The sequence below is a fragment of the Pteronotus mesoamericanus genome, unplaced genomic scaffold (assembly GCF_021234165.1).
Source record: "Pteronotus mesoamericanus isolate MK-2021 breed Mesoamerican mustached bat unplaced genomic scaffold, CSHL_Meso_final scaffold_174, whole genome shotgun sequence".
Classification (NCBI taxonomy): Eukaryota; Metazoa; Chordata; class Mammalia; order Chiroptera; family Mormoopidae; genus Pteronotus; species Pteronotus mesoamericanus.
Window position 1 is genome coordinate 15,394,880 of NW_026555309.1, and position 25,266 is coordinate 15,420,145.

The window sequence follows — 25,266 nt, forward strand, 5'->3', positions numbered from 1 at the left end:
AAAGCTAGTAAACTCAAAATATTCTCTATCCTCCTATCTGGATAGATTCATCTTCAGAAGTACCCGAAAGAGAGGCTGAGAGGCTGGCGGGAGCGGATAGATTTTCGCGGGGCTTTCCTGGAAGCCAGAAGGCTGAGGGAACGCGGCGACCACCCCGTTGCAGAGAACCACAGCGACCTCTGGCTCTTCTCCGAGCTACGACCAAGAGCTGCCTTTCTGCCGCCGAGAAAAGCACTGGGGGATGGGCCGGGGGCGTGGCCTGGCGTGGCCGCGGCCGCCGGCGCGGGGGTCGAAGGGCACGTGACGTCTGTGTCATGGCGGCCCCCACGTTGGGCTCGGCCTGGGGCCCGCTACGGCTAGGCGTACCTGGCTTGTGCCGCCGCCGATCCCCCCGGGGCCTATGGGGGCGCTCCCGGCGGCTCCCGGGGTCTGCGGGTTCTGGGCGGAGCGTGGCTGCAGCCAGCGGATCGGGCGTCTCGGGGACTGACCGTTACTGCATGGAACTGCTGCGGTGAGCGAGCCTGGCCTGCCCCCGGCGAAAGGTCGGGGAGCAGCCCCAAGGGGCACGGGCGGGCTCAGCGGGACTCGGGGACTGCGGTTGGCGGGCGAGCGGTCCTTTTCCTTTCTTGTGTCCCGTCCCACAGCGTGTGTGCTCTGGTTGGCCCCGGGTGAGAGTGTGTGGGGGAGTGAGAGCAGGAACTTTTACACAGGTCACAAAATTGTGGCAAAAATGTCTTCGTCTGTCACCTTGCCTGATCCTTAATTTGGTATTACCCAGTTCAACATTTTGCATGCATACCTTTTTTAAATTTAAAAGACAACTACTGTTTAATTTAAATCACAACAGTAGCTCACTCTGTGTGTCAGGCACTACGAAAAGTAGTTGACAACTACAGTTGACCCTGAACAACAGGTTTAGGAGCGCCCATAACCCCCACACCACAGAACTCTTTGAAAATCCCTGTATAACTTTTGATTCCACCAAAACTTTACTATTAGTAACCTACTGTTGACCGGAAGCCTTACCAATAACATGAACAGTTGATTACTGTATTATACTAAACTAGAGAAAATGTTAAAATCATAAGGAAAACACATTTACAGTATTTATTGAAGAAAAAAGACCCCCCCCCCCCCCCCCCCCCGCGAAACCCATGCAGCCCAAACCCTTGTTCAAGGGTCAGCTGTAATTTACCTAATCTTTATTACAAATGGTGACGGACAAATGTAGACTTCCCACTTGGATTATGAGTATTAAAGCATTTAGAACAATGCCTGGCATAAAGCAATGCCACTGCGAGTATGAAAAAAGCCATTATTATCTCATTTAATGGACTGGGAAACCAAGGTTTAGAAAAACTAGGCAGTTTACCTGAGGTTCACCAGAATAGCCTCATAAAGTCAAGGGCTTGATGACAAGTTTGTTTGTCCTGGTAACACCAGAAAGCCTGGCATATGGGAATAGCTGTTAATCATTTGTGGAATGAAGTTGAATGAATTAGGTTCCTTAACACATCTAGGCAGGGGGCTGCCTTGGAATCCAGGCTTGATTGCAGAAACCAATGGCCTAGCATCCCCCTGCCCTTCGGCTGCGCTTGATTCATAACAGTGGTAAAAATGCTCAAAGTACCTGGCCTCAAGGACTTCTGAAGTGTTAGAATAAATAACTCTTCTTGGATTTGATTGGGCTAGTAAGTGCAATTTTTAAAAATTGATTTTAGCAAAATAACAACGCAACAAAATTCCCATGTGTTTTGTTTTTAACCACCTTTTTAATAGTGTTCCTCCCCCACCTTATTTGGTGGTTACTTATAGGGGAAACAAGATAGAAATCAGAGCATTAAGAATTTTAAGTCAAAACTGCTGCACGGCCCTGGCTGGTGTGGCTCAGTGGATTGAGCACTGGCCTGCAAACCAAAATGTCACAGGTTTGATTTCCACTCTGGGTACATGCTTGGGTGCTGGCCAGGTCCCCACATGGGGGTGTGCAAGAGGCAATTAATTGATGTACCTCTTGCACATTGCTGTTTCTCTCCCTCTCCATCTCCCTCCCTTCCCATCTCTAAAATAAATTTTAAAAAGCCTTTAAAAAAAACTGCTACAAGGATATATTTATTTTTATACATTTTATAGTTATTCTTTTGATGATAAATTTGTTACCAGAATGAATCATATATATATATGTGTACCATATCCACTTGTCCAGTGAAAATTTTCTTTAATACTAGTAGTATCCTAACTTTCCTATACAGAGGTGAATAACCACTCTTACTAATTTCTTATATTCTTCCAGTAATAGTCTATGGATATCACACGGTACCTTTTCTCAAATATCTGTTTACAAATGGCCAGATACTCTGTCCATCTTGGTATTTGAGTGGAATGGAGTCTATTAACTCCAGTGATTTAATTAAAATGTGGAATTTGTAAGCATACCTAATCTGAATTAATTGATTAATTATTTCTAGCTCTCTCACTTGTGAAAGTTACTTATGTTAAGATTCAGCTTTTTCCTCATTTGTACATTTCTACTCCTATAGCTTATAGCTTGCTTGCAAGGATTAAATGAGATGATGTATGTAAAAATGCTGGCACATAACAAATGCTCAATCAATAGTTTAAAAAATAAAAACAAAATGAAACTTGAAAGGGAACTAGCTTCTAATGGTCTGAAATTATTTGTGCAGGGTTGTTTTGGACATTTATCTTATTCAAGGCCTCCAAATTTCAGAAAAGATACTAGGCCATAACTTCAGGATAGCCAGCCAGGGTTCCTGGGAAAATCTCAAATCTAACTTACATAGGCTTCTTGGACTTTGGTTTTGAGGAGCAGTTGCCTCAGGCCTTAGGATTGGTGCTATAATAAGGAGGTGCTAGTGGAAGTGCACTTGTTCTCCACCCTCCTCCAGCCTCACTAAGAAACCAGTTCTTCCTTTGCTTCCATGGCACAGGTCTGTGGAATTAGCACAGCAGTCGTAACAATAGATACGCTTATTTTTCATGTCTGTCTCTGCCTACTAGACTGAAGTCTATACCTATCTTCAGTGGCTGACACAGTGCCTGGCACATAGTAGGCACTGAGTAAGTGTTAGAATCAATGAATTAATGAAAGGTTGTTGGACTTGCTGTTGTATAAAGCCATTGTAATGTGGTATTTCTTAATATCAGGGTTGGTTCTTAGGTAACTTGTACCTTGGTTAGCCGCTTAGGATATCCTTGTATACCAATAAAAAGTGTTTATAACAATGATCATGAGTGATTAAGAAATGGTTAAATAATTAGTATAGCCTGCTTTTAATATGAGGAAGTAGGCATTATTGTTTAGAAAATTTTCCAATGAAAAATTTAAAAAATTGTAAACAGGACACGTGTTCAGCTGTGTATAATATGTCCCAAAGGTTGTTACAGTTCTGTTATGTCTTCATTTCATTTTTTCATTTCCCTTTAAGAAACGTGAAGGACTTCACATACTGAGTATTTTTAGGAGATATGAAACAGGAGGTTATCAAGCCCCATTTTGCAAATCAGGAAATAGACATGGTTGGTATCATTTAGGTCAGTAACTAAGTTGAATGATGGAAATTAAAATTGTAGTTTTGATTCCTATTCTGTGCTTTCCTGCTGTTTCATACTAACTTCCAACTGTTTTCACTTGAAAGAACACTTGAAGTTCACAGACATTTAATAATAAAATTTAAAATATATTTATATGTATATATATTTGAAAATATAAACTATAGAGCTGTCCATTTTGTAGTCGAAACTGCTTATAGTGAGTTTTTTAGTAGAGCTAAAAGATCTCTTTTTTTGTTTATGTGGAAGTTGAGGGAAATTGTAAAGGCAGTAGCTAGAAGACATTTGATTTCTCTGTTAGGCACATGACAAACTGTGAAACAATTGAAATGTGGCAATAGTCTATATTGCAGTACCTACAGTCCATAGAATAAGGCTGGACCCATTTCATGAGGTGAGTACTATTTTATAGGAAATAATGTTATAATAAGGTTCCAGCATATTACAATAAAAGTAGCCATGTTGATAGGCAGTATGATAAGTTCTTTATACTCAAGTCATCTTAGAATGAATACAAGAAGGACTATATTTTTTAAACTTTTTATTTTGAAATAATTTCAGATTTACATAAAATTATAAAAACAGTATACAGAGTTCCAATGTATTGAGCACCCAAATTCCCTTATTAACATCTGAATTATTTGAGAATAAGATGTAAACATGATGTCCTATTACTTTCCTTATATTTTAGTGTGTGTTCCTTAAGACAAAAGGATTCTCTCCTATATAACCATAGTACAACCATCAAAATCAGGATGTTAAAACTGACCCAATATTACCATTTCATCCACAGAATCTATTTGAATTTTGCTTATTATTTTATTATGTCTTGAATACGTCTGGGGTCATGTGCTACATTTAGCTGTCATATCTCTTTAGTCTTCTCAAATCTGGAACAGTTTCTCAGTCTTTCCTTAGCTTTCACAAGATTGACATTTTTATAAGAGAATAGGCCAGTTACTTCATAGACTCTCTCAGTTTGGGTTTGTTTAATATTTCTTCATGATTTATACATTTTTGGGAGATATATCAAGCAGCACATGACATGATTTATCCAGTTGCTGTGGTGTGAAATTTTTATTACTTGGTTGAGAAGGGGTCTTTCAGGTTTTCCCTGTAAATTTAATTAGTAAGTAATACATATTTTGTGAGGAGATACTTTAATACTGTGCAAATATCCCATTTCTTTCCACCTTTCACCTGTTTAACATTTCCAGACATTTATTGATGTTTTTTTGTTAGAATAATTTATTATTTTGATAGTTATCAAATGACGATTTTAAAAATACCATCATGTCTTCTAAATTTATCAGTTTGTGTTGTGTTGTACTGGTTAAGTGTTTCCTTCTCTTCCTATTTATTTATTCTTTCTATTGATATAGGCTCATGGAGTCCAGTTACAATCTGTTACTATCATTATTTTTTTTGGTGCTCAAATTTCCTCAGACTTGGCCAAAAAGAACTTTGTCAAGTCAATTTTTTTGTCCTTTTGACAAGCTCCTTCATTCTTTGAACATTTCTTTTTGCTCTAGAAGATGTTTCAGGCTTATTTTGTATTTTCCCTGTTCCAGCACTGGAGTCAGTCATTCCTCCAAGGATTTCTAGTGGAGAAAATATCTTCAGTGGAGAAAGGTATTTAGAAACCAAGATCTAGGTGTCAGGTGTGTTCACGGATACTGGGGTTGGGGTGGGAGGGGTATCATTGCTTCTAGGCTCTCAAGCAGACACTACTAGGAAACATAAGAACAGTATTTGTGAGTGCATTCACAATGAGCACACTCCACACTTCTATATTGTTTTCTGTCTTTCTGTCTTATTTATTTATCTGTGTATTAAAAACCGTGAGTTGACACTAGTACTTGCTGGAACTATTTTCTTGATTTCTACTTTGTTAGTTCATTTGAATTATTACAAAGTGATTCTGAAACAATTAAAATTATAAGTACTATATACGTCAGAAAATTCGGATTGAGTATTTCTTATTTTTAAATGGTCTAGGATTATGGGCAGATACATTTTTAGTGTAATGAAACAGGTACAGAATATAAGAATTTCAGGCCTATTTTGAATTGAAACCTTACTGTTTTCAGGTATTGTGGTCAGTATTTTTTTGGTGTGCAGTTTGGAAGTCAAAAGTAACTGTCTTTTTTTTTTCTTTATTATTATAGGAAACGAGATTATGAAGGCTATTTGTGCTCCTTGCTGCTTCCTGCAGAATCCAGAAGCTCTGCTTTTGCACTGAGAGCCTTCAATGTGGAACTCGCTCAGGCTGGTATTAAAATATTTTAAAAGTTATTTGCAAATATGCTGATATAATGTGTTTAATGCTGAACAATAAAGAAATACAGTTGTAATTTATATGTTAGATGTGTTTAAGGTCTCTGCTGGTGATTTTTTTAATATGCAGATTGATTTTATTTATTTCTTTAAATGTCCAAATCCATTATAAAATATTAAAAAATTTAAATCCATTATGTAGTCTCAACAATTAAAACAATGTGACACTGGCACAGAAATAATCAAGTTGGTCAATGAAATATAATGAGCATTCTAGAAACAAATGTATATATCTAACAATGTAATATATGATTAAATTGATATCGTAAGTCAATGGGGAAAGTAAGGCTTATTTAACAAATAAGGTACATGGACCAGTATTGAAGTAAAACAAATATAGAGCCTATTTCACACATTATACAAAAAATATTCAGGTGAGTTAAAAATCAATATGTAAAATCTAAGGAGTTTTAGGAGAAAATACAAAATAATATTTTTCTTACCCTGAAGTAAAATATTCAAACCCAGAAGCTATAAAGTAAAATATTGACAATAGACTAAATTAAACATTTAAGACTATATAATAATATACATATACAGAAAGTTAAAGGACAGGTAATAGAATAGGAAAGTATTTGCAACACATTTGAAAAAGGGTAAATAGTTTTTTCTATTTGTTTTTTTTTTTTTTAGGGAAAATTCTACAAACATTTAATCAAAAAATGGATAAAGAATACCAAAAGGTCATTTAAAGCTTTTTCAAAATAATAGAAATAGGCAAGAAATATACAAAAACAGGTTTAGTTTCAACAAATAATAAAGTAACAAAATAACACATTATCACAATCAGATGAATAAGTATTAAAAATATTGGTAACATCCAGTATTGGTGACTGTGAAAGGAACTGGGTATTCATAGACTCTTTCTTCATCTTCTTAAAGCAGTCCCCTTAGCATATCTTGCAATGCTGGTGTGGTGGAGGTGTATTTTTTTAGCCTTCTTTTATCTGGGAAACTCTTTATTTCACCTTCCATTTTAATTGAGAGTCTTGCAGAATAGAGCAGTCTTGGTTACAGGCCTTTGCTTTTCATTCCTTGGAATATTTCTTGCCATTCCCTTCTGGCTTGTAGTGTTTCTGTTGAGAAGTCAGCTGCTAGCCCTACCAGGGCTCTCTCATATGTTACTACCTTTCTCCCTTGCTGCCTTTAGGATTCTCTGTTTGTCTTTGATATTTGTTATTTTAATGATGATGTGTCTTGGAGTGGGCCTCATTGGGGTCCTCTTGAATGGGCCCTCTGTGCTTCCTGGACTTGTGTGACTTTTTGTCTCCTCAAGTTAGGGAAGTTTTCCATCATTACTTTTTCAAACCGGTTCTCTATCCCTTCTCTTCTTCTCCTTCCGGTATCCCTATTATACGGATATTATTACATTTCAGGTTGTCCTGCATTCCCCTCAATGCCTCTTCATTCTTTTTGAGTCTTTTTTCATTTTCTTGCTCTTCCTGGGAGCTTTTTTCTACCTTATCCTCCAGCTCTCTACTTCATCTAGCTTGCTTTTGATTCCTTCTCCTGTGTTCTTCAATTCAACAGTTTCCTCTTGTCTCTTATTGATAGTTTCTATGTTCTTTTTCATGCTGATATAGTTTGCAGTAAGTTCCTCATAGTTTCCCTGTAGTGTTTTGTAGTTCTCTCTGAGCTCATCGAGCTTCCTTAGAACTGTTGTTTTGAACTCAGTATCTGATAGTTTACTTGCCTCTATTTCATTTAGTTCTCTTTCTGGGGATTCCTCCTTTCCCTTGACTGGGGGGTGTTTCTTTGTCTTCCCATTATTTGTGAGACTCTTCTTTTTTGCTTCTGCTTCTTAAATTGATCTATCTTGATTTCCTGACTTTGTGGTGTGAACTTCTGTGGTAGGAGACCACTGTATTTTCTTTCTGGATCTGCCTCTGATGATGTCAGATGTTGACCCTGTCTGACCTTAGGCAGTCTGTTTGAGACTTCCTGGAATCTATTGTCTGCAGCTCTGTCTTTCAGCTGTTAATCTAGTGACTCTGAACTCGAGGCTGGCTTAGACACGACAGGGTGGGACAGAGTCCCTCCTCGGGGTGGGGTTATTGGGTCCTCTCATGCTGTTGCTGCTCAGGGGAGTGGTCTGCCTGAGCCAGATGGCTGCTGCCCTATGGGAGAGGAGTCAGCACTGGGATCCCGCCAGCTACTCTCCGTTCTCACCTCAAAGCTTCCATCTCCAGTCTCTCCTGAAGTGTCTCTAGACCACTCTGCTCCCCCGTTAGCCAGGGATCTACTATCTGTGGCTACCACTCTGCACTCAGCAGTCAGGCTTTAGCACTACTGGGCCAGAGCCAAGTCCCTGCTGGGGGCAGGGCTATTGGGTCCTCTCACACTATTGCAGCTCAGGGGAGTGGTCTGCCTAAGCAAGATGGTTGCTGCCATGTGGGGGATGAGTCAGCACTGGGATCCTGCCGGCTACTCTTTCAGTTCTCTCCCCAAAGCCTTCTTCCCCAGTCTCTCCTCAGGCGTCTCTAGCCCACTCTGCCCCCGCCTTTGCTGGAGACCGGGGTAAGTGGCTGCAATTAACAATTTATGTGTTGGCCCTTTAAACGGCTCTTTGCGTCTCCAGCCGCCCGTCTCTGGCAGAGAGCAACCCTGCTGCTTTTTGCAGCTGGCTGTTACCTGTGTACATTTTGGGCTCTGGTGCTGTAGGCTGGAGATCCTTGTTTATGGTTTAGACCCTGCTCATCTCATGGGTATCCACCTGGCTGTTTCAGTATCCTTCTGGTGCTGCCACCCATGAGTGCTGCACCCTCCTTGAGTCTCTACAGCACTCCTTACCAGTTAGGTTGTGCTAAAGCCGATTCTACTGTCTATCTGAGGTTATAAGGTTCCTCTCTTGCTATTGTTCAGTTGTTTGTTCCAGGTGATTTCTCCACAATTTAGTTGTAATTCCAGATTGGTCCTGGGAGGAGGTCAGCGTGCCTTCTACTCACTCCTCTGTCATCTTGATTATCTGATTCGCGCCCCCCCCTCTTCCCCCGCATTTAGGCTTAACAATTCAATTCCAAAAATAAAACTAGCAAATGAAATTACTGTTTCTGGGAATATGATCATAGAATTTTTTTCTTTTTCTAAGGAAATTATAAAATTAGGCAATTAAATTGCTCATTTGTCTGGTAATTGGATAGGTTAATCAGAGTATTACTGCTTATCCTCTCCAACATTTACATATAGGAGTTTTTTAAAGCATTAAAAAAATTTTTTTTTAATTTTTCATTTACAGTTGACAGAATATTGTGTTAGTTTTAGGTGTACAACATAGTGATTAGACATTTATATAACTTACAAAATGATCACCTTGATAAGTTTAGTACCTATCTGACATTACACATGGTTATTACAACCCTATATTCCCTATGCTGTACTTTATCCCCGTGACCAAATGTAACTACTAATTTGTACTTCTTAATGCCTTCATCTTTTTTACCCATCCCTCTAAGTATCCATGGATGGAAGGAAACAACCTAAGGAAGAGAGGATAAAGAATATGTGATGCAGTGCGTGTGCATGCACACTCTTTCTAGAATATTATTCAGTCATAAAAAGGGAAACCCTGCCATTTGCAACAACGTGGATAGACCTTGATGGCGTTAAACTAAGTGATATAAGTCAGACAGAAGGTCAAATACCATATGATCTCACTTACATATAGAATCTAAAGACAAAACAAAACAAAGCCCGCAAATTAATAGATACAGAGACCAGGTTTGTGGCTGTAAGAGGCAGGGGTGGGAGGTGGATGAAATGAGTGCTCAAAAGGTAAAACTTTGTTTGTTATAAATGAGTAAGTCCTGGGGATGTAACATACAGCATAGTGACTATAGGTGATAATACTGTATGGTGTATTTGAAAGTTTTTAAGTAGATCTTAAAAGTCATCACAAGGAAAAACATTTGTAACTGTGTGTGATGATATGTTAACTGCACTTATGGTGATTATTTCACAGTATATACATATATCAAATCATGTTTTACATGTGAAGCTAAGATACTGCTACATGTCAACTATATCTCAACTTTTAAAAATTTACCCCCTAGATTTAGAATGCATTGGTGATTCTTGCCTGAACCTGACAAGGCTGTTCTTAACTAGTAGTGAGGGAGGGTGACTGTCTAGTAATCTTTTAGATAATTACTTAGTAAAGGAATGAGTTTTTTAAAATGTACATATAGTAAAATTTACTTTTTGTGGTGTACAGTTCTGTAGGTTTTGAAAAATGCATAGTCATGTATTCACCACCATAGTCATACAGAACAATTCCAGCAACCAAAAAATTCCCTCACCTGTTCCTTTGCGGTCACCTTTGCCCCTCACCGGTAATCTTTTGCATGCATATCTTTCTGTTTCCTGATTATTTTGAAGTATGTCTCAGATAAACTTTTCCATCTGTAATCATTTCAATATGTATTTCTAAAAGATAACTCACTTAAAAAAATAACCAAAATGTCATTATCATACTTTAAACATTTAATAGTAATACCTTAATATCATTAAACATCTGATGTTCAGATTTTCCCAGTTTTCTCTTTCTCTTTAAATCAGGATTCGAATAAGGTCCACACATAATAACTGACTGATCTAGCTCTTAAATTTCTTTTAAACTAAATGTTCCCCCTCCTCTTTGTTTTATTCTTGCAGTTGTTTCCTAGAATCTCTCCTATTTTTGAATGCCTCAAATAATTTGCAGCTTTTACTTAGGAAAATCATAATGACAACAATTTAACTTCAAGGAAAAATTGAAACAAATGTATAGAATTAAACTTAGTTTTTGGCTAAATTATGTTATTATGCAGTCACAAATACTGATTTTTCAGACTGTAAATTGTGCATTTATTAAAGTTTTTAACCTTATTTATAGATTAAGGATTTGATTTCTGAGAAAACAATTGGACTGATGCGAATGCAGTTTTGGAAAAAAACTGTGGATGATATATACAGTGACAATCCACCACATCAGCCTGTGGCCATTGAACTATGGAAGGTAAAAAAAAATGCTATTTTTAATTTCTAAGAATGCTATTTTTAATTTCTAAGAGCATACTTTTTGATGCATACAATTTGGATAATAGTGATGAGCAATCTATCCTGAAAATATTCTTAGGCTCATGTAATGTTCAGATATATATTAGTTTGGGCAAAAGGACTTAAATCATGCACTCATAATTTGCATAGACTTTGGTGTATTTCTTTATTAAAGGAAAAAAGAGGGATCTGGTCTCTTTATGTTATAAATCATTTTCCACATATTTGTTTGCAGAATTTAAACCCTACACATTTTGAAACAATGGCAGGTAAATTTTCTGTTCTACCTGTGAAGGGAGATGTGCCCCCACTGTTGTCCAGACACAAATCTAAAACAGCTTTTCTGATTTGATAGCCTTGCCTATTTGTTGATGAATTTTAGGTATTAGAGAATAGAAACCTGTGGTTTCTATAGAAACTTTTACATTTTTGTCAATGACATCTTAGAGTATTAGTTGAAGTATAGAATATTCCTAAGACTTTGTTTTATGACTATTACTATTGTGAAAATATATCATAGTTAGTGTTGATTAGGCAAGAAAACAATGTTTTTAAAATTTCAGAAAGGTTTTAAAATTAAAAATAGTATAATTAGAACACCACTATACCCTTTACCCAGATTTACCTACTGTTAACATTTTATTCCATTTGTTAACGACTTGTACTATTCACTCATGTGTGCATGTGAGCCTGTGTTCTCTCTTTCTAGATAGATAGATAGATGTATATGTATTTTCAAACTTTTAATTTTTTTCTGACTCACTTTTGAGTGTAAGTTACATACACCATGGCCTTTTTCCCCTAAATTCTTTAGTATTTCCTAAGAGTAGGGTCATTCTCTTATATAACCAGAACAGTTATTCACTTTAGTAAATTTAACTGTGATATAGCACGTTTATCTAATTTTCCATTCATATTCCAGTTTTGTCAGTTGACCCTGAAATGTCCATTGTAGTATTTTTTCCTTCCAGTATAGGATCCATTCTAGGGTCGGGTACTGTTTGTCATGTGGAACATTTCTGCAGCTGTTCTTTGTCTTTTTTGACATTAACATTTTTGAAGAGTATAACCCCTCTAATTTTTTTTTCTTTTTATAGAACATTCCTCATTTGGGATTCATCTGATGTTTTCTCATGATTAGTTTCAGGTTGTACATGCTTGGTCATAATATGCACAGACAATGTCTTCTTAGAGTGTCACACCTGGAGGCACATTTTGCACATTTGTCCTTTATTGGCATTGTTAATTTTCATCAGTCAAGATGTTTTCCCACTGTAAATTCCACTATATAATTATTGATATAATTCCCCTGGCAAGTACAGGACAATGCAAATATCCTACTCATTAATTTCTACTGAAACTTACCATTCACTGATGGTTCTTGTCTGATTCAGTCTTTACCATTATGCTTGCAAAATGGTAATTTTCCAACTCAAATACTCTGTCCACATTTACCAGTTGGCACTCTACTATAAGCAAGAGCTTTCACTCTCCTATATTTATTTATTATTATTATTATAAACTCACGAGTTGCTATTTTTTTCAGTAGTTTATAAATCATTATTATACTTAATTATTTTGGTGTTCAAATAGTCCCAGATTTGGACAGTGGGAGCCCCTTCAAAACTGGCTTCTGTGTCCTTATGACATGACTTTTATTTATTTATTTTTTTCAGCACTTTCTATTTTCTGCACAATAAAATATTCAGGGGTTATCTTGAGTCTCACTTGGCCCAACGCTGGAAATCACCCATTTCCAGAGCTGCGTTTCTTTGGGAGAAATACTTTTATAGATCAAGATCTGGGCACCAGGCATGCTCTCTTCCTACTGAAGTGGCTTTCCTTGCTAAGATAATATTGTGCCTTGCAGATTATTTTCCTTGGAGTTTTAGTTACTCTTTTTTGGGGGGTGGGGGGAGTAATGGGTCTTTTTATTAATTAGAATATTCCATGGAAAGAAGTTTATGTGTAATAAGTAAGCATAGATGTCAGGGTATATCACATGACAAGCTCAGTATTTAATTTAGTGGAAAAGTTTTAGATACATTATCTTTACCTGAAAATGTTTTGAAATGTTTTCTAGGGACATTTTCTTTTTCCCTAGTATTTCTTTAACACAGCTGTCAATCTCATGATGAGTTATGACAAATGTTCCATCACCTAGTTTTGTATTTGGTTTGTTTATTTTATTCAGGTCTGCAGAAGTCATTTGTAGTACTTTCTAAAATTTTATAATACTCTTGTTTTTTTAGGCTGTCAAAAGACATAATCTGACTAAGAGATGGCTTATGAAAATCATTGATGAAAGAGTAAGTTGAAACTGCTTAATTTTTTTTCTCTTTTAATCCTGAAGCTAATTTTCATCAAAACTTAAGTAGTCATACATACACCATTATGTACACCCAGCACTTGGATCTCTGTCCAAATAATAGAGGGAATAAGGAAAGTCTGATGGTTCTAGTGAATGGAATCCTGTACTAAATTCTTAGAGTTTCATTCTAGGTCCAACCAAGCATGCAAACTGCTCAATGACCTGGGCTAATCTGTGTAATCTTTCTGACACATTGTTGGCTCAGTGTCCTTATTAGTCTAACATTTATCATGCACCATTGTCATGAAAATGTAAGTTCACTTAAATTTATGTGGATATAATCTGTTAATAACTATAAGCTAGAGTAATAATAATATAAACCAAAATGAGATAATGGCGTAACATTTAGAAAAATTGCTCAGTTGACTGATAGAGTTAATTAGCACTAAGAAAATCTATTTTTCAGGTGTCTCCTATTTTTATGGTGTAAATAAAATTAGGGAACTCAAGACAAATAACTTTTCTGTTTGATGGAAAATAACACTTGGCATTTGTAGGGAGGTATGTTTAAAAGTAAAGGAGACTATAATCAATCTCCCCTCATTGATTTACAGATTCGGTTCAATGCCTATAAAAATTCCAGCTACCTTTTTTAATAGAAATTGACAAGATAATCCTAAACTTCATATGGAAATGGAAGGGACCCAGAATCACCAAACCAATCTTGAAAAAGAACAAAGTCGGAGAACTCATTTTTTTTGATTTCGAAACTGAACTCCAAAGTTCCAGTAATCAAACTGTGTGATATTGGCATAGCATAGACATACAGATCAATAGAATAGAATTGAGAGTCCAACAATAAACCCATATATTTATAGTCGTTTGATTTTTGACAAGTGTGTGAAGATAATTCAGTGGGGGAAAGAATAGCTATTTCAACATGCTGAGACAATTGGATAGCCACATGTAAAAGAATGAATTTGGACTTCTACCTTATACCATATATAAAAACTTACTCAGAAAGGATCAAAGACTTAAATATAACAGTTAAAATTTTAAAACTCTTAGGAGAAAGCATAGGTATAAATTTTTGTGACTTTAGTAATTTCTTAAATATAACAAAAGCACAAGCAATAAGAAAATATATAATTGGGCTTCATGAAAATTAAAACTTCAAGAAAGTGAAAAGATAATCCATAGAATAGGAGAAAATATTACCAGATACATATTTAATAAGGGACTAGTATCTGGAATATGTAAAGAACTCTTATAACTCAACAGTAAAAGGACAAATAACCCAATTAAAAATAGTAAAAGTAATTGAATAAACATTTCTTGAAGGTAGGTATACCAATGACCAATAAGCAACTAAAAAGATGTTCAGTATTTTTTACATTAGGGAAATGCAAATCAAAACCACAACGAAATACCTCTCTACAGCCATTGGGATATATGTTGATTATAATAAAAAAGATGTTGGTGAGAATGTGAAGAAATTGGAATCCTTCATACATTGCTAATGGGAGTGTAAAATGGTACAACTGCTTTGTAAAAACAATTCGGCACTTCTTCAGAAAGTTAAACAGAGTTGCCTAGGAGCAATTTCACTCGTAGGTTTATACCCAAGAGAAATGGAAACATATGTCCACAGAAAACTTATGCACAAGGTTGATAGCAGTATTATTCATTAATAGTCCAAAAGTGGGGCCTTGCCGGATAGCTCAGTGGGTTAGAGTGTTGTTCCGATATAGCAAGGTTACGGATTTGATTCCTGGTCAGGACCCATACAAGAAGCAACCAATGGATGCATAAACAAGTGGAACAACAAATTGATGTTTCTTTCTCTCTCCCCTCATCCCCCTTCCTCTCTCCCTCTGTAAAAGCAATAAATTAAAAAATGATTCAAAGTGATGAAAATCAAGGACCTAAATAAAACCAAGACTATTTTACCCAGCAAGGCTATCATTTAAATTTGAAGGAGAAAGAGGTTCCTAGATGAGGAAAAGCTAAAGGAGTTTATCACCACCAAACCAGTATTACAAGAAGTGTTAAAGGGTCTTCAAGAAAGAGGAGAAGAAAGGGATGTGGGAGGAAGGAAGAAGAAGGAAGAAGATGGAGAAGAGGAACATAGTTAAAAAGAATGAAATGGCAGTAAATACATACCTATCAGTAATCACTTTAAATGTAAACGGCTTAAATGCTTTAATCAAGAGGCATCGGGTAGCTGGATGGATGAGAAAACAATACCCGTACATATGCTATATACAAGGGACCCACCTCAGAAGGGAAGATACACACAGACTAAAAGTAAAGGGATGGTAAAAGATATTTCATGCAAATGGAAATGGAAAAAAAGTTTGCGTAGCAATGCTTTATCAGACAAAACAGACTTTAAAACAAAGCCTATAAAAAGAGACAAAGAAGGACTTCATCTACATAATGATAAAGGGAGCAATTCAACAATAAGATATAACCCTTCTAAACATTGATGCACCCAACATAGGAGCACTTAAATATATAAAGCTAATATCGATGGGCATGAAGGGAGAGATTGACAATCATAGTAGGGGACTTTAACATCCCTTGACATCAGTGGATAGATCTTTTAGAAAGAATCAGCAAGGAAGCAGTAGCCTTAAATGACATACTAGATCAGATGAATTTAATATTTTCAGAGCATTTCATCCCAAAGCAGCAGAATATACATTCTTTTCAACTGCACACAGAACATTTCCTAGGGTAGACCACATTAGGACACACAACAAGTCTCAAAAAATTTAAGAAGATTGAAATTATATCAAGCATATTCTCCCACCGCAATGGTGTGAAACTAGAAATCATTCACAAGAAAAAAATGTGAAAATTACACAAAGACATGGAGGCTAAATAAAATGTTACTAAACAATGAATGGGTCAACAGTGAGATCAAGGAAGAAATCAAAAGATACCTTGATACTGAAAATGAGAACACAACGACCCAAAATCTATGGGACACAGCAAAAGCAGTACTAAGAGGGAAATTCACAGCATTACAAGCCTAGCTCAATAAACAGGAAAAATCTCAAATAAACTAACTTTACACTTAATCAGAAAAAGAGCAACTAACAAAGTCCAGAGTGAGTAGAAGGAAGAAAGTAATAAAGATAAGAGCAGAAATACATGAAATAGAGCCTAAAAAAACAATATAAAAGATCAGTGAAACCAAGAGCAGGTTTTTTGAAAAGATAAACAAGATTGACAAACCTTTAACTAGATTCATCAAGAAAAAATAGGATCCAAATAAATAAAATCAGAAATGGAAGAGGAGGAATAGCAGCTGACACCAAAGAAATAGAAAAGATTGTAAGAAAATATGAGCACTATGTGCCAACAAATTGGGCAACCTGGACAGAATGGGTAAGTTCCTAAAAACATACCATCTTCCAAAATGAGGAAGAATCAAAATCTGAGTAGACAGATTACAACTGGTGAAATTGAAGCAGTAATCAAAAGATTTCCAGCAAACAAAAGTCCTCAACTGATGGCTTCACAGGAGAATTTTACCAAAAATTCAAAGAACTAATACCTCGTCTTCTCATACCAGAAAATTCAAGAGGAGGGAAGACTCTTAAGCGCATTTTACAAGGCCAGCATTATCCTAATTTCAAAATCAGATAAAGACAGTACAAAGAAAGAAAATTATAGACCAATATTTCTGGTGAACATAGATGCTAAAATTCTCAACAAAATATTAGTATATTGGATCCAGTGATACATTAAAAAGATCATACACCATGATCAGGTGAGATTTATTCTGGGGATGCAAGGTTGGTTCAATATCTGCAAATCAATAAATGTGATATATCACATAAAGTGAATGATAAAAATCATAATATCAATAGATGCAGTAAAAGCATTTGATAAAATCCAGCACCGATTTATGATAAAAACTCAGCAAAGTGAGAATAGAGGGAACATACCTCTACATAATAAAGGCCAAATATGGTAAACTGACAGCCAACATCATACTCAACGCGCAAAAACTAAAAGCAATTTCCTTAAGATCAGGAACAAGACCGGGATGTCGGCTTTCACCACTTAGTGAACATAGTACTGGAAGTACTAAGTGCCCATCAGTAGATGAGTGGATTACAAAGCAGTGGTACCTCTGCAGAATAGAATACTACTCAGCCGTAAAAAAGGAAAGCTTTTTGTGGTAGCATGGATGGACCTTGAGAGTAACATGCTAAGGGAAATAGGCCAGTCAGAGAAAGATGAGCACCATATGATTTCACTTACATGTGGAATCTAATGAACAAAGTAACAACAACAAACCCAACCTGATAGACAACAGTATAGTCATTCCCAGAGGGAAATGTGGGTGGAGGGAGGCAGGAGAAGGTAAAGAGGGGAATAAATGGTGATGGGTAGAGACATGAATTCAGATGGTGAACACGCAATAGAGTATACAGATGATGTATTATAGAATTGTACAGTTTAAACATATAATTTTATTGACAAGAGTGACCCCAATAAATTCATTTAAAGAAAAAGAATTAGGTACTGCTGGAGGTTCCAACATGGATGAACTTTGATAGCCTTCTAATTGAAAGAGGCCCTTGATAGCCCTGGCTGGTGTGGCTCAGTTGCGGGGAGTGTTGTCTGGTAAACTGAAGGGTGGCAGGTTCAATTCCCAGTCAGGCCACATGTTCGGTCCCTGCTCAGGGCGCGTGTGAGAGGCAACGGATCAATGTTTTTCATGTTGGTGATTCTCCCTCTCTCCTTCTCTCTACAAAATCAAGCATGGCTTTGGGTGAGGATAAAAAAATTAAAAAAAAAAAAATGCCAGATACAAAAAGTTGTGTGTTGTATCATTGCATTTTTATAAAATGTCCAGAACATATAAATCCATTGCCTTGTCAGGAGATGAGGGAAAGGAAAGTGGGAAGTGACTGCTTCATGGACACCGGATTTCTGAGGTGATGAAAACATTCTGGAATTAGGTAGTGGTGATAGTTGCACAACTTGGTGAATATACTAAAAACCCCTGAACTATATATTTTAAAGGGGGAAATTTTACAGTATATGAATCATATGTCATTTTTTTTAATGTAAATTTTCTGGATATAGTTCTTCCCCACCCCAGCCCTGCCTGGGGATCATTGCTGGTGTCAGTTTCTCCTGATTACAAAAGGAGGAGAGTCTTTGTTAATGTATTATTTTTTTTTTCACTTCTCCAGCTCTCTTTTATTTATTTATTTTTTTAAAATACGTTTGTCTCTGCCTCCCCCCCACCACTGTCCCTTGCCCCCTCCCTCCTTCCCTCCCTCAGCTCTTCCCCTTTGGTTTTGTCCATGAGTCCTTGCTATATGTTCCTTGACTTTCCCCTTCCCTTCCCTTTCCCTGCCCCCCCGCCTCCTTCCCTCTTGTCTCTGTTGATTTCCTTTCAGTGTTGCTGGTCTTATTTTCCTTGCATCTTTGTATTGTTGGTTAGGTTCCGCTTATAGGTAAGATCATACTGTATTTGTCTTTCGCCCCCTGGCTTATTTCGCTTAGCATAATGCTCTCCAGTTCCATCCATGCTGTCGCGAAGTTTAGTAGTTCTTTTTTCTTTCTGCTGCGTAGTATTCCATTGTGTATATGTACCATAATTTTTTGATCCAATCATCTACTGATGGGCATTTAGGTTGCTTCCAACACTTGGCTATTGTAAATTGTGCTGCTATGAACATTGGGGTGCATAGGTTCTTTTGTATTGGCGTTTTGGTGTTCTTAGGGTCTAGTCCCAGCAGGGGAATCACTGGATCAAAAGGCAGTTCCATTTTCAGCTTTTTGAGGAAATTGCACACTGCTTTCCACAGTGGCTGCACCAGTCTGCATTCCCACCAACAGTGGACTAGGGTTCCCTTTTCTCCACAGCCTCACCAGCACCTGTTGTTTGTTGATTTGTTTATGGTGGCCATTCTGACTGGTGTGAGGTGGTACCTCATGGTGGTTTTGATCTGCATTTCTCTGATGGCTAGTGATGCTGAGCATCCTTTCAAATGCCTCTGGGCCCTCTGTATCTCTTCCTTGGAAAAGCGTCTGCCCAGGTCCTTTGCCCATTTTTTGATTGGATCGTTTGTCTTCTTGGAGTGGAGTCGAGTGAGTTCTTTATGTATCTTGGAGATCAAACCTCTATCTGATGTATCATTAGCGAATATATTTTCCCATATGGTTGGCTCCCTTTTCATTTTGCTGATGTTTTCTTTTGCTGTGCAGAAGCTTCTTATTTTGATGAGGTCCCACTTGTTTATTCTTTCCTTTATGTCCCTTGCTTTAGGAGACATATCAGTGAAAAAATTGCTGCGTGGGATATCTGAGAGTTTCCTGCCAATGTTCTCCTCCAGGACTTTTATGGTGGTGTGACTTATATTTAAGTCTTTTATCCATCTTGAGTTTATTTTTGTGTATGGTGTCAGCTGATGATCCAATTTCAATTTTTTGCATGTAGCCGTCCAGCTCTCCCAACACCATTTGTTGAAGAGGCTATTATTGCTCCATTTTATGCTTCTGCCCCCTTTGTCAAATATTAGAAGCCCATATAGACCTGGGCTTATTTCTTGGCTTTCTATTCTGTTCCACTGGTCTATGGATCTGTTCTTGTGCCAGTACCAGATTGTTTTGAGTATAGTGGCTTTGTAGTAGAGTTTGATGTCCAGCATTGTGATCCCTCCTACTTTGTGTTTCTTTCTCAAAATTGCTGCGGCTATTCGGGGTCGTTTATGGTTCCATATAAATTTTTGAAATGTCTGTTCTATTTCTGTGAAATACGTCATTGGTATCTTAATAGGGATTGCGTTGAATCTATAAATTGCTTTGGGTAGTATGGACATTTTGATGATATTAATTCTTCCAATCCATGAGCACGGTATATGCTTCCATTGTTAATGTATTATTATACAAGTGGCTAGACTTTACTAGGATTTATGTTTTTTTGTGTCTTGAATAGACTGACTAGAGTTTGTTCAGTTCATCAGACCTGTTACTTTATTGAGCATGGTTTATTTTGGGGGTGGGGGACTGGTTATGAGTCTCCTTTTTTTTTTTCTGGGTACCTTTTCCTTATTGGGAGCATGGGTTTAACCTTAGGCATATTACTTAATGTGTCTGTGACTGAGTCTCTTCATCTGCAAAATGGAAAAAAGTATTTTGTTATCTTTTGGGGAATACTAGGATTAAGAAGATAATGTCTTACTAAAGTGCTTAAGTAAGAGCTCAGTAAAGTCAGTTAGTCATGAAAACTTGGGCTTTTGAAGGGATTAAAGATTAAGGCAACCCATGTTCATGGTGGTTTGTGCATTGAGATTAATCCTGAGGTGGTATTTTGAGAGGTGATCTATAAGACTGAATATGTAGAACTTTAATATTTTAATTTTATTTTAATCTTATTTTATACTAAACAATATATACTTAATATTTTTATTTTTATTCTGCCCTTTTGGGCAAAAAATCTTGTCTTTTAAATTTTGATAATTGAGCAGTCTTTATTTGCCTTTTATTTGTAGGAAAAAAATTTGGATGACAGAGCATACCGTAATATCCAGGAACTGGAAACTTATGCCGAAAACACACAGAGCTCTCTTCTTTATTTAACACTAGAAATATTGGGTAAGGTTTTTTTTTCTACTTCATACTTCTTTTTTGAATAAAACACCTTTCTGACTTCATTCTTTCATAATTTGACAATCTAACCAATTTAACATTGAAGTTTTTCTTGTCATTATTTATAAAGGTGTTCCGTTTTTTTTTGAGCAAGAAGGGAACTATATGTCTTTCTTTGGAATGCAGACTGATCAAAATACCTAGGCTCTAATGAAAGTACTTTAGCTACTTCATGGGAATGCTATAATTAATAATCTGGTAATTGCTGATGATTTTGCTTTTTTAAGCATCTCCTACAACTTGGAAGGCTTGTATCTTTATTCTTCCTTCTCTATCAATGCTACTTCTCCAAGTTAAAAAAAATAGAAGAAACATACCTGCATTTCTAAGTTTTTATGAAACTTTCCTTTAAAAAACAAAAACAAAAATAGCTAATTTAGGTGGTACTTTTTCTCCTCTGACTTTATTCTGAGTTGGTGCGGTCTTACTGCAATGAGGAAATCATTTGGGGCAAGGACAATACCATTCATTTGAGGAAGGTAATATATCTTATGTCATCCTGAAAGAATAACTAACAGAAGTCCCTATTGAATTTCCCAGGCCTATTCTGCCTGCACATTCTGTGACACGTTTGCCAACACAATGAAAGGAGGGAGCAAAGAGCAGAATGTTTGTTACGCATCTACTTAAAATGAGGTCGTATGGAAATTGTGCTGAGGAGAAGAAATGAAAGACTTGTAATGTTTTTCCATGATAGCTGATTAAAATTCCAAATGTGTTCTTAGTGCGCTGAAGTCTGAGGAAAACTCTTTTATTTAAAAGTTGGAAGTTCAGAAACCTGCTAGTGTAAATGGTCAGCTTGTTTCTGTACCCAGTTATACCCATAGATCCTGTGTTTCATATATGAATGAAATAGGATAAACAACTAATTTTATATGTTTAGGTGATTTATCTTTGCTACTTCTATTGACTTGTTAAGCATTTAAAGAAAAAAGAGCAGCCCTATTATTTCATTTCTTCATTCATAGGTATAAAGGATCTTCATGCAGACCATGCTGCAAGTCACATTGGAAAAGCACAAGGCATTGTCACTTGCTTGAGAGCAACGCCGTATCATGGTAGCAGGAGAAGGGTGTTTCTTCCCATGGATATTTGTATGCTGGTAAGGCTGTTATTTGTATGCCTTCAATAACTTAGCTCAGGAATATGGGAAAGACATTATCGCTTGGTTCTTTGCTTAGTCTGTTCAAGGAACTGTTTTGAAATGAATGCATATTGCTTTTTACTCCTTGATTATCAAGTGAGAATTTTTATCAGCTTGGCATTTTAGGTGTCTGGTGGAGCTATGAGTTAAGAAAGTCTGGAGAACCTCACTTGGTGTAGCTTCATGTTTATGCCTTACTCCCTTCCAAGCAATTATAGTAATTATTCCTAATGTTCAGGGTAGCCTGTTCTTTACTTTACAGGAGGAAATAATCCTTAAGAAAAGAACATTGTTTATGAGAACTGTTATTTTCTATATGAGATTCATTAGTGTCTATACTTTCAGACTACTTACATGTTTGTTCTCTTGCTTGTGTATTTTTGTTTAACCTACAACTGTTACTAATTACCATCTTGTTGCATATTGCAGGAGAGTGTGTGTGTATGTGTGTGTCTCTTTTCACAGACACACATGCATATAGAAATACACATATTTTTAAAAACAAAATAGGCATTATACTGTACATACTGTTCTCTCACCTATTTTCTTAAGCTAAGTTAGTTTTAGACTACAGTTTAAGTTAGTTTTAAGTATGCTTTTGGATTGCTAATATAATGTATTTTTGAACACAGCATGGTGTTTCACAAGAGGATTTTCTACGGAAGAAGCAAGATAAAAATGTAAGAGGTGTGATATATGACATTGCCAGCCAGGCACACTTGCACCTAAAGCATGTAAGTAGTCTTCGTTTGCCAAATCACTCAGAAAACGATCATTTCTGCCCAGGAGGGAATAGCGTGGTTATACTATTACCTACTTGGCAGTCCATATTCTATCTCTCATTGAAAACACAGTGGATTTATCTCGGGGACTATTGTAAACTTTCTCCACTTTTAAATAATCCCCCTTTCCCCCTCTCAGCAAATGTATGCACCCTTTAGTGAGTCAGTCAAGCCTGAGCTCCCTCAGTTAGGCTCCTCTCTAATCCGTCACTCACCATTTCCCTCTCAGAGGACAGTGTGTCTGTCTGCCTTGCAAGGCCGATGCCTCTCTTACCTTTCCAGGACTTTGCATCCTCAGCAATCCCAACTGGTGTTTTCAGTTGGCCTCTCCGATAACTTGCTTCTTTTATCTTCTGGTTTGTGCTGCTGCCTTCCGAACTTACAGGCATCTGTGGACCCTTCAGTTTATTTTTCCCCTTCAGTAAGAAATGAGAACAGCTTACAATAATTAACCCTTTTTGAATAAGTGGTCTGTATTCATTGTTACCTCAAGGCCCTCACCGCCCTGACACTGTTCATCATGCTGTAATTTGGCTTCCATCCTGCCTGCTCTAATAATAACCACTAGTAAGTGGTCTCCTTTTGGCACATTTAAAGACTGTCTCATTTAGAGGGGGTAGATGTTTGTGTATGTATGTTTATATATGTATATACACACGTACAACAGAGATAGAAACAACTGGGTGTGATAACTGATTGGATTGTGGCAGGATCAGGAAGAGGGAAAGTTGAAGGCTGCACAGAGTTCAAGTGAAGGTGGTGATGGTGCCATTCAGAGACTATAATAAAAAAGCAATGGTCCCTATGAGCTGAGTAGTAGATTTGAGGCTAGCTGTTGGATGTCATTGAGTATCAGGATTAGAAGACATGTAGGGAGATGGGCTATTGAAGAATGCAGGATTGTGACTTTGAAAGGAGATCAGAGCTCGAGGGAGAGATTTGAGAGTCAGCTGCATGGAAGTCTGTGGTTAAAGCTCTAATTTTGGATGGTGTTGCCCAGGGAAAATGTACAGCTGGATAAGAGGACCAAGGGCAGAGCCTTGAAGCCCACCTCCATTCCTCAGGTAGAAAGAGAAAAGGCCATTAATTAGGAAGAAGAAGAAGAGGGAAAGAATGAACAAAGAAGAAAAACTGAGAGTCAGTGTATTAGAAACCAAGAGAGGAGCAAATTCCATGAAGGGGAAATAGTAAAACTGCGTGCCAAAAGGAGATGAAGAGAAATGAGGTAGGATAATTAGTAAATCATGGGTGATTTTGAAGAGAGTAATTTTGGTAGAGGGGGTAAAACAGGGGGTAGGGGGTTAAGAAGTGAGTCAGGACGTAGAGATGGTATCTGACGATGTAAATGAAGACCTGGAAACAGATGTGTGCTTGGAGAATACAGGGTGGTGAGCATCAACTCGAGTGCATCAGGGATTCGTAGTCCAGAGTAGCAGGGAGGTGTTAGGTAGATGAGCTTAGAGCCAAGATGTGGAGGCCTCTGAAATACAAGATGAGTAAATAGTTGAGACTTGAGCTATCAGGGACATACATTAAAGAAAATAAAAATAAAACAATGACTTAAGAACATTGCTTTGGCTGGCTATGTGGAATGAATGAAAGGTTGGGAACACAGAGGCAGAAAGATCAGCTGGGAGGATCATTAAACAGGAGATAGTGATGATCTGTCTAAGCTGGGGAGGTGCTAGGACTTGTTAATGCAAGTATTTCTTCATTTACCCCTAACCACAGAGCTAGAGGGTCAAAGTTATAAGATGTTAAAAGGCAGCTGGAAAATGCCAAAGCCAATTTGTAAGAAAGAATGGAATTCTTAACATAGTACTTTTTTCGAAGACCTTCAGGTTTAAGAAATTAATCGTAATCTGCAGATGAGAGCTATTTTCTTGCTTTTGAGAGAGGCCCTTGCCCTGTTATTGATCTGCTAATATTGCTTTGTGGTCACTTTTTAAGGGAGCATGTTTATTTCCAGAAATACTTATATTTCAAACCCCTTTGTGTTCCGTTTTAGGCTAGGTCCTTCCACAAAAGTGTTCCTGTGAAAGCATTTCCTGCTTTTCTTCAGACGGTAAGTAGATTAACAGAGAAGCCCTTTCAATTAGTGAAGCAGATGTATTTGATCTGTTTTTCTATTTTATGAGGTTCCCAATGCAGTTCTTTAGTTTGGAGGCTTTGTTTTTGTTTTTCTTCCTTTGGGTGGGTTTTGTTAGTTGCATTTGGCATTTGGTGATGGCCATGCCTGTATTTCCCAGAGGCAAGTGAGTGGAATAGGCAGTAGCACTGACTGCAGCTAGGTTGCATCAGTTTGGACTTGCTTTGCTACTTACTAGCTGTGAGAGTTTAAGGTTCTTAAACGCCATGTTCCTCAGTATACTCAGAGGTAAAATGGGACTCCTATGAGAAGC

General features: G+C 37.2%; 1 protein-coding gene across 7 annotated transcripts in view; it reads left to right on the plus strand.

Annotated features, from left to right (window-relative positions):
- Window positions 1-300: 300 nt before the first annotated feature.
- Window positions 301-25,266, plus strand: part of NDUFAF6 (NADH:ubiquinone oxidoreductase complex assembly factor 6) — a 33,532-nt gene continuing 8,566 nt past the window's right edge. For 3 of the 7 annotated variants that reach the window (XR_008530572.1, XM_054590278.1, XM_054590279.1), the window contains exons 1-8: window positions 301-511; window positions 5,742-5,841; window positions 10,781-10,903; window positions 13,197-13,253; window positions 20,782-20,884; window positions 21,907-22,040; window positions 22,715-22,816; window positions 24,873-24,929. Coding sequence is in view for 6 of the 7 variants with exons in the window: in XM_054590278.1 (XP_054446253.1) it covers window positions 315-511; window positions 5,742-5,841; window positions 10,781-10,903; window positions 13,197-13,253; window positions 20,782-20,884; window positions 21,907-22,040; window positions 22,715-22,816; window positions 24,873-24,929 (873 nt within the window). In the remaining variant the exon portion in view is untranslated. Of the gene's footprint in view, window positions 543-3,449; window positions 3,541-5,741; window positions 5,846-10,780; window positions 10,904-13,196; window positions 13,254-20,781; window positions 20,885-21,906; window positions 22,041-22,714; window positions 22,817-24,872; window positions 24,930-25,266 lie in introns of all 7 variants that reach the window. The other 4 variants (XM_054590280.1, XM_054590283.1, XM_054590282.1 and 1 more) reach the window with 4 other exon arrangements.